Here is a 12,597-nt window from a genome sequence, read left to right as displayed (position 1 = left end):
GTATGTAGGGAATGGGCTGATCTTCTTTATGCTCAAATCTACAGGGTCAAAACGGACCTGTCTGGGTAAATATTTTACTCTGCACTCAGTCATATATAGATCTGACAAATACAGAGTTACTTTTATCCCCTAAAATGTGTACATTGAAACAATCCAAGTGACCCAACCATCTGCATAACTTGCAGATATCAAACAAATGCTGGGCCAGATGTGGACAAGACAGCTTGTGGTGACCCTTTTAATTGAATCAGTCAAAAAACCTGTAAAAACTGGCTTATTATTTACTTAATATATGTAACAGCATGTTACATGTATGTATACATTATAACATATACTCGGGATCACTGAACACATATACACATTACTGCAAAAGTACACCTTACCTAAGAGAAGATGCAGACTTCATACACCTGAGAGAAAGTGGGTCAGTTTGCAATAAGAGGATTCGAATTAAGAACCCTACCGTAAGGGACACTGCAGGTTACATCACTGCAGAGACTGTGTCCATACTCTTAAACGTTTTTTTGGCTGATCGTATTCAGCTGCACATGTGTTCCTGTTGCTGGGTCACATGACAGCCAGCACTGAATAACCACATTGTTATGGACGTGTCAACAACCCAATTAACTGACCCAATATGCTTCACCCAGTGATCGGTTTGTCGAAATAACTCAGCCGACTTTAGAGTGTGCCTGAGATCTCTAGGTAATGTGTTAACTAGTTGGGTGAATTCTTTTCCAACAGGGTAATTGTTTTTAAATGAAGCTTAGCACTGCATCAGTCTCATTTTTCCCAGTGGACTCATTTGGAGTCACAGCCAGCAGGGAGTGGATTGGGATCGGCTGAAATTGGAATCCTGAGATTCACACTCTGGTTTCCAAGGGGAATTTGTTCCAAACACGCTGCATTTAAGCCCCGAAAAGAATCGACCAACATCAGCAGGTAGCACTGCAGTTGTTCTGTCATCACACCTGGGCTGTGTATGGGTGATATATTAATCACTTATGGTGCAATACAGCACCCATAGACAAGGCCATCAGTAAAAATAAACAGAGCTCACAATTAGAAATGAGCACAGTTTCCAAATGGTCCCCACAATCTTAAAAAGGTCTTGTTTACTTGACAGCATAGTTGCATTTGACAGCCTGCTGGGTAAATTTACGCTCCAGGTCATTTCTGGGTCATGATTTTGTAATTTTCTTGCATGTTGGGAGTAGAGGATTTTGGCATATTACAGGCGGTGCCCAACTTACGATGGTTCGACTTACAATTTTTTCGACTTTACAATGGTGAGCTGGCGATAGACATTCAGTATAAACCATTTTTTGAATTTTGAGCTTTCATTTTTTTTCCCGGGAAAGCAATATACTGTGCGAAACTCTCTTGCAATGCTGGGCAGCAGCAGCGGTCCGCACCTCCCAATCTGTTATGCAGAGGTGTGTATTAAGTGAATGAAATGCATTTTCGACTTACAATGAGTTTCGCATAACGTAACCCCATCGTAAGTCGGGGACCACCTGTATTTTATTTTGTCCAGACCTGGTACAGTTACGAGTATGCAGTAGTCCAGATTCAACTTGGTACTGTACAGAAGACATTGTGTTCTGGATCAAGCTTGGAGCTGCATGTAGTACAGTGTGTTTGGAGCCAGTCTTCTTCTTCCAAGGCTGTCCAATGAGTGCTGAGGTTTGACATTGCAGTCTGGGGCAATACATTGGGAGTATGTGAACTCGAACCTCCTGTGTTCAAGCTAATCCAGGTTGGAATATACCGCTTTTACACAAAGGATGACAAAGCATCTTTTTCTGGAGGTTGAATGTCCTCAGTCTTTGTACTGCTTGATCTGCCACATCTTGAAGATGCCCAAATGACGTTGGGCCAGATGTGGTCATTGAGGTCCTGGCATTTACAGCCGTAGCACATTCCTGAGGAGCTGCTATCTGCATCTCAGGGAGAAGAGGCAGGATGACGCCTGATGCCAGGGCACAAAGCGACCCCTCGTCACCCAGGCTTGACCGCTTCCATTAATTGGCCCCAATAAAATGGGGTGTTGGGCCGGACTGGGCAGAATGAGAGGAACGTTTTGTGATAAATGTGTTTTCATGCGTTTTTTGTTGTTGCTACTCTTGTAATTTACAGTTATCTCCTTTTATATGGTGCTGGCTGTGGGGTCAAAGGTCACGAGTTGCTCAGCACCTCTTCAGCAAGAGCGCAGCCTATTGGCAAAGCCTCTGCCTGGGCGTAAGGCCATCAACGCAGCTCTCCAGGAGCATCTGCCCTCGGCCCCGTAGGGGGTCAGGGGTGGGGGGTGGGTGGATGTCAGCAGGACCAAGATGGATGAGTCTCAAGTGAACCCCCGCCCTCAGTAGCAAATGGCAAGGCAACAACGGGGAGGGACAGTGACTTTGTGTGTGTGGGAGGGGCCATGTTTACAGCAGGGAAACAGAGAATAGGTATTCAACGTCAGAACTGAGGAGCATCTTAACCAGGCAGCTTGGAGCTGCACAGAGGGAGACCACAGTGAGGATTTACCCTGCACTAAAACCTTTTTTTTTTCCCTGCCTGAGGACTAAACTGCACGATCATCACAAGGGCATGACTGGACGTCTTCTGTGTTTTGGGTATGGACTGGAATTGGTTCTAGTTTGTCAGTGGAAGGTCCAAGGGAAAACTCACAATTAAGATGGAGCCGGCTCGACACCGCTGACAGTCAGCAGGATGGTTGCGTGTGCTTGCGCGTTGGTGCAACAGTTCTCCAGCGGTGTCTGAGGGACTTCTACAACAAAGCGCTTAGCCTTTAGATGATGTGGAAGTTCTGCCTTGAATGTGTGCGCCTAGCAAATTCACTGATGTTCCTCTCAATGATCCTTGAATGCTAGGACTATGACTGCAGCTGCGAGAACATTCCTTTGGTGTTGGACGGTAAGGAAAACTTACTTCTCTCTGTCTTGACTGTGTTGTCAGTGGAACGACATGGTGCAGTGTGATCGGACAGAAGAGGACGGTGGGTTAAAATACATAGGTTGGAAAGTGGAGGGGACATGGATGGAGCGAGACCATAATGCACTACTGTATGGTGCAACTGCGGGGGGGGAGTCTGTTAGATATGTATAAAATTGCATTTTGGGCCTGGTTACACATTCTTTTGAATAAGGGGGTATGAAGGTATGGTTTATGTGTTATACCTAGGAAATCATTTAATTCTAACTGGATGAAATGACAATCTGGAGGAATTAATTACCAGATTTTTTTTATTTTTTTTAATTTTATCCACATTTTTGGAAAGCAGTGTAGAACTGAGCTTACGGTAGATTTACTGTAGCAGAAGTGGAACAAGTACCCCGAAACAGACTGCTTCTACAAGTTTTCTGAAGCCGATACAAAATAAAACCAACAGCATGCTTTCCTAGCTAAGAAACACACAACTTAACAATTCAGGGGAATTTTCTTTGAATTTCTAAAAAAATTAAGGGATTTTACTGGATTAGTAAAAAAGGCTACTGTGGGTATGTGGTGTGAAACCTTTTTATGGTTCAACAAAATAAGCTGACATTGTGTTTTTTTATGTAGATTTTTAGATGTTTAAGATTGAATTTATTAAAAAAAAATCTCTCATGTGGATCCCACCAAAACCTTGTATGTGGTTTTCTATTTAAAAAAAATTTTTGAAGAACAAAGGAAGATACCAAACAATGCTGGCAGGCTTAATTTGGGATAGTTCCTGTTAATAATTAACATTTTTAAAATATGCAGTTCAAGGTCTTTTAAATCATTACCTTTTTTTTTTCCAAGAATTTTATCTTCTTTAGGTATTTGCTGGGTCCATGCCGTTCCCAGTGACTTGGTGCTGAATTTCTCCTTGCTTACAGATCTAGTCCAGCTAAGGTGAAAAGACCTTTGCCATGATGATAAACCAGCCTGCATGTAATCGTGATTTTAGAGACCCGTACATACACTGAAAGGGCCATGATTTGGGCAGCCTGTGAAGGACTCATAACCCCAGGACAAAGCGCTCCAAATTGGGTTAAATGGCCCCTGAAATCTCCCTGTCCTCTGGCCAGAGGGAGGGATCCAGCATTTCCCCCTCCCATGGCTTACTGAGCAGTTGTTTGGAATGAGTTTCAGGCGCCCATCCTCTGACATCTGGTGTGAACAGAGAGGAACTGTTTTGCTTTCTGAATGTGTAGTAGAATTTGAGTCGCAAGAGATGGTTCCTGATCATGAACTCTCCCAGGGGAAATGGAAAAAAAAAACAGAAAGTGTTTCAGTTTTGACATAGACGGTGCAGCGAGTAGAGATAGTGCCTCGCAACTCATGTGCTTTGGATGTGGATAGGGGTCCAAGTCCGTCTTAGTCTTTCGGAAGATTTCTTGTTCTCCTCGTATTCATGTGGGTTTTCTCCCACAGTCCACAACCATGTGTTTCAGATGAAATGGTGACTCTAAATTTCCCTTGGTGTGTGTCTTTGTGTGTGTGTTATTGCCCTGCAATAGACTGGCGTCCTGTACATGGTGTACCCCACCTTGCACTTTTCGTTTCCAGAGCGGGCTACGGAGCAGCACGACCCTGCATTGTAGAAGTGGTTACTGATGATGAATGAACGACTGAATTAATTAATGAATTTTGACATATTAAATTAAACACAGTAGCAGAGCAAATCCCATCCAAATGCTGGCTCGTTGTATTTTCCAGCTCTTGTGGAGCAGATGCCATGTACTCCTGTGAGGTTGGGCTCATCTGTGCTACATCAGCAGGGGGCATTTCAGCTTTATCTTTGGAGTAACTCAAGACCAAAGGTCATGGTCCCAGAAAACATCAGTCTCTCACAAGCAGTTGTATGACTTGTTTCTCATAATGTTTAGAGTTTTGTTTGCTGTGGTATGATTGGAAATGCTTTTGGAAAACTTGCCGGCTTCCAGTAGAAGTAGGGGGAATAACTAGGTGGCAGAGATCACCATCATGGCGATGACTCTGTGTTATTCCTTCTTCCACAGGTGTTGAAGCTCTGCTCCTGAGCGCTTGGGAACTGCAGGACGTGTCCGTGGCCTAGAGTGGACCTCGATAGGCATGGAGCAGCAGCCTGCTTGAGGGAATTGCAGAAAGGTGACGATTTCCGTAGCTCCACTATTCCCAACCTCATTTCCATTTACTAGAAGAACTAGTGGAAACACAAGGAGTAGACATTAGGCTTCAATTTCTCACATATTAAGCCTACTGTACACATTGTTAATTGTTGCAGTCTTTTCAGGAGAATGAAGGAAAATTTACTTTGCCATTTAGGGTGATTAAACTTTAAAATGTTGCTTTATTGACCCGTAACAAAAGGGGGGAAAACTACTGTAATCAAAATCTCAACAGAACCATAGAGCTTTACAGAGCCATGATGTACAAAAGGCTCCTGATTGGCTACACATGCCATTACGACATTGCCATGGCGATGATGGATTCATTGTGCCTTTGTGTGCAGGACAGAGGGGGCAGGGTAGGACTGTGACCTCTAATCAGTTTACAGACATGTGGTGGTGGTACTGGGGGCTCTTGGGACAAGTCATTGGGTAATCTAAGAGTAAAGGAGGAGAAAGCTCTCCTTTTGGTCACAGTTGCTTGTGTGTGCGCTTTATGTCCAGAGATGGGGTGTTGAGGGAAGCACCTAGCTCCCCAGTGCATGTGCCTGGCCACCCCTTGCATCCACAAAAGTGACGGCCCCACCCGGGCCCCTAAGGTGTGGTTACACCCACCATCCCCCTGACTGCTGAGAAAGGTACTGTGTTAGCTTTTGGTATTAAGCAGATTATCTCTACCCAAGTAGAGATGATGATGTGGGTGGAGGGTAGACATTTGAGGTTGGGGTCCAATGGCTTAAAGCTGCAGAGTCACAGAGGCACAAGTGAGATGGAGTGTTATAACAGCCTTTCTGTGTGTCCGTTAGATTAATTCCGACACTGATAACGGTAAAGTACAACCTTCTTGGCTACTTAAATGTAACTGATTTCTAAAAAGATCAGTGGTATTCAGTGGAAAGTTTAAATCAGATACCTGAAAACTGCTGAGAACCAGTTTTTAAATCTATTAAGTTGACATAAAACTTTTATTCTGAAAATCAGATGTATAAGAATACTCTTTCAGAAGACAACGATTGTGGACTAATATCTGTATACATGGGTGAATGATTATGGGGCTTTAGAGTAGTGTATCCACCACTGTAAATTAGCTTGGAGAAGGCTGTCAGCTAAATATATAAAAATGTAAATGTAAATGCAGGCTAATGATAGTATTTGCGATAATTTTTTCTATATTCAACTGCATCTGCTATTGCCTTCTGTGGAGAAATGGCTTCTGCGTTGTTTTAAAAGAAAAGAGGAATCCACACTCGGGCATCTGTTTTCATCCTTTATTAGCTGAGTCTGTGTGTAGGATCAAACCCGTGAACATTCTGTCCGTTTGGCCTCTGCATTGTCTGTGTGGGCTTCATTAGAATGTGGCTCCAGCTGCAGAAGGATCGGAGACAACATCCAGGGTCGAAGGTCAGCACCCCAGACCCCCGGCACACGTCTGTGTTTTCATTTTAGCGATTCGAGCTCCCGCTCGCAGCAGGCGGTGAGGGATCACATGCCGGGGACAATCTGTTTGCTCGCGGCCCCACAGCCTGTTGATTCACTGGCCCACACACATGCACCCCCACACCCCCACAACCCCAACCCCCTCTCAAATCACCAATTGCGTGACTTCTGTCCCCTGTCCAGAGAAGCCTTTCGGCAAATGTTCCCCCCTTGTGCTGAAGGACCCACCAACATGTTACTGTTACCACAAAAACATGTTCCGTTCTCCTAACGGTACCCTGCCGAAAAAACCTAATGCGTGCCTTTCGTGGGATCACCGTAAAGTACCAGTACATCTGCATTTTGAGATGAAATTTAAATTTTGATTTCCTTTGGGAAAGACTGATGAGTAGTAAATACTGATGATAGTATTTGGTGAAGGGAGGGATTAGAAAATGCACCATCCCCATTAAAATGTTGTTCATTCGTTCCATGAACTCACCTCATTTAGCACATTGCTGTTGCATAAAGACTGAATTTCTTATATAATTATATATTGCTTATATAAAAATAATTGGTTCCTAGATTTATCTTTCTCTGGCTTTGCAGCTTTTCTCAGTGCTTTTAAACCTAGTCCACATTTTGATTACTTTGTTCACAAACATTGTACAGAGTAAAACACCCGTTCTGGAAGTAAAACTGATAAAATGGACAGATATGTTGTTGCGCTGAATAATAAGCCTGTTGTATGAAAAGGGGAACAGGAACCCGCTGCATGAGATTATTTTGTCCAGCAAGTGAAATACTCAACAGTAAGGATATGTGCATGACTCATAAACTGTTTTATTGGTCTATTTGTTTTAGTTATTTTAACTGACTTTTGATTAGTTTTTTAGGCAGTTCGCTGCACTTCTTTCTTCAGATTATAGCAGCTGTAAAAAGGTGGCACTCCTGGCAGGTGTTTCCCCTGGTTGGTGCTCGAGATGTAGCCGCGGGGTGGTGAGATTTATGAAAAGCGTGCCGCATGGGCTCTGACCCCAGTGGGAGGCCCAGTCTGTCCTCTGTTTGAAAACTTTGCGCAACTTGTATAAAGTTAAATATTATTGCCTGGGGAGGTGCATTGTGTCGGAAGGTCGCGTCAGTGGCAGCGTTGCGGCGGCACGTGCCGCCCACTCTGTGCCCCTCCCCAACCCCCTTCCAAATGACCAGCTGGTCCTCTGAGACCCAGATGGGTCAAACCGCCTCCAGCTGCCCCTCAGCTGCTGTGAGGCTAGCCTTGGGGGCTGGCAGATGCCCCCTGGATCTTCTGTGTGTTGGGGACATGGGGGAATAAGGGCAAGAGCAGGGGGCAAATGAACAGGAGTGCTGATTAATGTCTTTTTTTTTTCTACTCCTGTAGATCTTACAGTGTTAGTCTGCTTCAGCTACACCAGTGACAACACCCATGTCTTTGTGTTTTTGAAAACCATTTTTTGCTCTAATTTTAATAAGGGAAGGCTGCTCTGAGAATATCAAATGTATGACTAGGTAAAGAACATGGTGATTATAATGATAATTATATGCAGAGCTGCTGATTGGCTTAAGGTAAACCCCGAAAAGAAGTTTCTGGATGCAGAAGTTTTAATACACTGTTTCAGTGACATGGCACCTATCCCCTCCACACCCCAGACGATGGGGAACTCTTATGCAGGGCAGCTTAAGTCGACGGGCTTCTCGGAGGCCCTGCACAGTTCCATCGAGGCATCCCTGCGCTCCAGCAGTCCTGCCCTGCTACCTGTCTTCAGCCAGCTGTACCTGGAGCCCGATCGCTGCCCTGGCCCTGCGGAAGGTACGTTTCAGCCAGCTAAGAGGGACATCGCAGCAACTTGGTGATCTCAGGGTCCAAGTGAGAAAAATAACACAGTGATAGCCTGATGTTAAACTGGCTTCATGATACATGCAAATCATACCTTGTGGAACTAATGTTATACCATCTCTCTTATCTTTGTAAACCTTGAAACTGGAAAAATGTGATAGAGCTGATGTTACTCATTCACTACCTTAGAAGATCGATACGCAGCGCTGCAGTATTTATGTTTAAAATTGAGTTTTCATTTAAATTATGTTTCTTATCCAAAGCTTTCTGTGCCAGATTTTGTCCGTCTCTGCAACCAGGTATTTTTCCTTTTTTTTCTGCTTCTTACTGAATCAGTTGAATTTGATCAAGGGTAATATAGCAGTCCTGGGTTCCCCTACGACTTTAACAAGGTTCAAGCTAGTGTCCCCAACCACTGTTCTACTTTGTATACCACAGTGCGGAGGTGTGCACTGTTTACTTCCTGTGTCAGTTTTGGAAGGTCACTCACAAACTGCCATGGCCTCCCTCTTCTGTGCCTGTTCTGACAGATGTAAAACCCCGGGTGGAAATCTCCCTCCAGTACAGAGAGCAGTCCGACCATGAGCCGCCCAGTGGGCAGTTGTCCAACTGCACCGAGAATGAGGAGGATCCCGAGGAAGAGGACTCATCGGACACCGAGAGTCCACCCCTCCCGTACCTGCAGGGTCCGACCCCGGAGGGCTGCTGTACCGTAGACGGTAATGTTGCCCCGCACTCCACTGCACCCTGTTGCAGTCTCCTCCCTCATGCTTGTCATGACAGTAATGATGACCAATGAACCACTTAAACCTGCAGAAACATCCTGTTGTTTATTGACCGAAAGGGGTACCAATCAGTGCTCTTTCCTCAGGGATTCAATGGCCATTCATGGTGGAGCCTCCTTATAAAGTGCTTTGCAAATTGTTCATTCAGTTTACATCATAAATATTAACTGCGTAACTGCAAATTTTCTGTGTGCCATTGTATTTTCAGGTTGATGTTGTTCAACTTTATAGTGCATCTACGCATATTTCAAATATAAAAATAAACGTATTATGTGTATGTGTATTATTATTATTATATGTACTTATTTTATCACTGCTTAAGTACAGGGGGCCAGTAGGTAGCATAATGGTTAAAGATATTCTCTTGAAATCTGAAGGTTTCTGGTTCAAATCCGTCTTCCAGTTTTATTCCCCTTGGTCAGGATACTTACCCTGAATTGATGCAGTATGATTAACCTTTTATATAAATAGGTAAAACATTTTGGAATAGATATCTAACATTGTAAGTCCCCTTGGATAAAGGTTAATAATATATTTGACCTTGACCGTGGCCTGAAAGTTGCCTAAGTGAAGTGTTGCTTTCTTAATATCATTCTGATCCCCAATCACTGTGACCTCAGGTTTCTGCCAAGCTGGGAAAGACCTTCGTCTTGTCTCTATGGCAACAGAGCAACTTGAGGTCCCTGCAGGGTTCCGGCTGGTCGGCGCCAAGTCCCCCAGCATCCCTGAGCACATCCTGGTGTGTGCGGTCGACAAGCGCTTTCTACCTGACGGCAATGGGAAAAATGCACTTTTAGGTCAGTCCCAGGGCCTGGACATGAAGTGTGTTTTGGCGTATGTGCATTCACTTAATCAATCCTCCAGTCCCCTTAAGAGGGCCTTTAATCTCCTTATTTCACATACTTTTTTTTTTTTTATTATTTTAGTGAAGCAGTTTAGGACCTTTCTATGTGGTTTTCAATAATTTTTTTCCAGTTATTGCCAATTCCCCCGAAAGGTGCATGCTACACTTGTGCGTTTCTGCATCACGTACGCATCACGTGTCATAAGCTGCAGCGTCTTTGTACGCCAGGGTTTTTGGGGAACTGCGTCGGCTGTGGCGAGAAGGGCTTCCGCTACTTCACAGAGTTCTGCAACCACATCAACCTGAAGCTCTCCACACAGCCCAAGAAACAGAAGCACTTGAAGTACTACCTGCTGAGGAACTCCCAGGGTGCTCTGTGCAAAGGTCCTCTCATCTCTTGGAAAGGTAATTCGGCAATAACTTGCACTTGTGGCCCTACGTTTGAGGTTAAAGATTGCTTAAAATTGCTCTGTTAAACAAAAGGAAAGCCTTTCTCCAGCACCAAGGCCTTGAATGGAGTACAAAATGCTTGTACAGGGACTGAGGTGCCTGGTGGGGTCGCTGAGGTGACACATGAGTTTGACGCACCTCTCTGTCCCACCAGACAGGAAAACAAAGCTGTCCTTCGGTAACCCGGCCTCCACCAAGCCCAGCTCCTCCTCTTCCCCCAGCAGTGGCAGGGACAGCGGAGGTGTGGATGGCCATAGCTCCTCCCCTTCCTCTCACTCCGGTGGGTGGAGCCAGAGTCACATGATCACAAGTGATAAATTGATGCAGCCAGGCTGGTTTTCGTTTGCTCACAGTTCATGGTGTCTAATGCAGTTCCAGTTTGAGCTTTGAGAACCTACAGCACATCACCTTTGTCAGGATATGTATCTGATGCTTGGGCCCGTATTTGGGTCAACAACAGTTGTGGTCTTACTTTGTCCAGTCCGTATCATTGCTACTTGGTGTGTATCAGAAAGGCGAACGGTTCAACATCTCCACAGAGTAGAAAATTCAGTGATTAGTGGCCATCACTGGAAATGTGTTGATTGTCCAGGCCTGCCCGTTCAGGTACCCCGAACAATATTCTTCACCTGAACGACTCTAGTACTAAAGTATTAAGCTGTATAATTTGATGTAAAAGTTAGTCTAGATCAAAGTGTCATCTTAACAGCAAAATATTGTGTGACATGCGTAGGGTGTATCTGGTCTGGGAAGTGGCCAGACATGAGATGGTAAAGAGCAGATGGCTTTTGGTTGATTTCCTACTTGTATTACCAAAACCCAAACTAACATCAGATTAATATCTTAAAAACAAAGATATCAGTGTCAGATGTAGACGGATGTAATGAAAATAGAACCCTATTGATGACAAAGAAATTTCAACGGGGAAAAACACGCACCCTAACGTAAACCAACCTTCTGTCATCTTGTGCTTCTTTTAATGAAGGCTGGGTTCGTTTGCTGTAACTGGTTCTTGTTTGCTCATATTGAGCCATCCTCAGCTGTAGCCATCAGTCTGAGAGGTGGGGTTGTGGCTTATTCTCCTTCCTGCTCCAATAATAATTAAAAGGTCAGTATGCAGATGTACATATCAGCTGAGCTTGTGACCCCAGCAGCCAGGTTAGGGTCGAGGACAGAAGAAACAAGTTCAGGGCTTGGGCATGTTCGCCTCAGTGACTGTGGAGTCAGTGGGATCCTGGATTTCTCTCAACCCACAGTGTACATCACAGCCTGTCCCTACTGGTGTTGGCTGTGTGGACCTTAAATAAATAAATGTTAGCAGTAAAAAGATGACCTTTAGTTGTATCCATGCTTTGTATGCACTCTGTCACCAACGATGTCCATGAGTTGTGGGCGTAGCTCAGAGGAGTCTGTTTTTGGGACAGCTGGTAGCGTAGTGGTTAGAGCTGCTGCCTTTGGATCCAAAGGTTGCATGTTTGAATCTCTCCTCTGGCTGTAGTACACTGCAGTAAGGTACTTATCATCAATTGCTCCAGTAAAATTACTCCGCAGTATAAATGGGTAAAAAGCTTAACATTGTATGTTGCTTTGGAGAAGAGGTTCAGCTAAATGAATAAATGTCCCTTTTGTGTGTCATCAAGGTCTGACCAGACATTTGACGCCGAGGTGGTTGGAGGCTGAACGTTCGCTGGAAAGTGGTCAGATGTTCCATGGCCCCTTTACTAAAGAATCACTCTGCGACTAGATGCTTCTAAGTGATGCTCACAGCTTAGAGGACTAATACATTCAGCTATTCACAAACAGTGGTGGAAGGGCAGTTTCACATGCTCTGTTCTGAACTTCTTTAGGCTGTTGTGAAGTGGTGTTTGGTTCAATTTTTGCTCATTGTTTTACATCATTTACTTTCAGGATCATTTATTTCACCTCGTGACCTCTCCTTGTTCTGACAGACTCTCCTCGGACCCGAACTCGGTCCACCACCCCCGCAGCGCTGTTCAAAGGCCAAGACCCGGCCATGGAGCATAGTGCCACCAAGCCCTCAGCACAGGCTCCGCCCCCAGGGACCAAGACCCTGCCCATAGGTTTGAATCCCATCGTTGACAGTACTGCAGGGCTATCCCAACA

At 44.7% G+C, this 12,597-nt stretch overlaps 1 protein-coding gene across 2 annotated transcripts in view; it reads left to right on the top strand.

Moving 5' to 3' along the window:
* Nucleotides 1-12,597, top strand: part of greb1l (GREB1 like retinoic acid receptor coactivator) — a 43,290-nt gene that overhangs the window by 14,310 nt on the left and 16,383 nt on the right. The window contains exons 5-12 of one of the 2 annotated variants that reach the window (XM_029253580.1): nucleotides 4,995-5,103; nucleotides 8,208-8,367; nucleotides 8,658-8,693; nucleotides 8,925-9,113; nucleotides 9,800-9,976; nucleotides 10,252-10,428; nucleotides 10,628-10,753; nucleotides 12,423-12,554. In XM_029253580.1, the coding sequence (XP_029109413.1) occupies nucleotides 8,211-8,367; nucleotides 8,658-8,693; nucleotides 8,925-9,113; nucleotides 9,800-9,976; nucleotides 10,252-10,428; nucleotides 10,628-10,753; nucleotides 12,423-12,554 (994 nt within the window). In that variant the 5' untranslated portion in view covers nucleotides 4,995-5,103; nucleotides 8,208-8,210. Of the gene's footprint in view, nucleotides 1-4,994; nucleotides 5,104-8,060; nucleotides 8,368-8,657; nucleotides 8,694-8,924; nucleotides 9,114-9,799; nucleotides 9,977-10,251; nucleotides 10,429-10,627; nucleotides 10,754-12,422; nucleotides 12,555-12,597 lie in introns of those variants that run through there. The other variant, XM_029253579.1, reaches the window with a different exon arrangement.

Source organism: Scleropages formosus, chromosome 7 (genome assembly GCF_900964775.1).
Source record: "Scleropages formosus chromosome 7, fSclFor1.1, whole genome shotgun sequence".
NCBI lineage: Eukaryota > Metazoa > Chordata > Actinopteri > Osteoglossiformes > Osteoglossidae > Scleropages > Scleropages formosus.
Note: the sequence above shows the minus strand (reverse complement) of the source record. Positions and strands in the feature narration are given on the sequence as shown.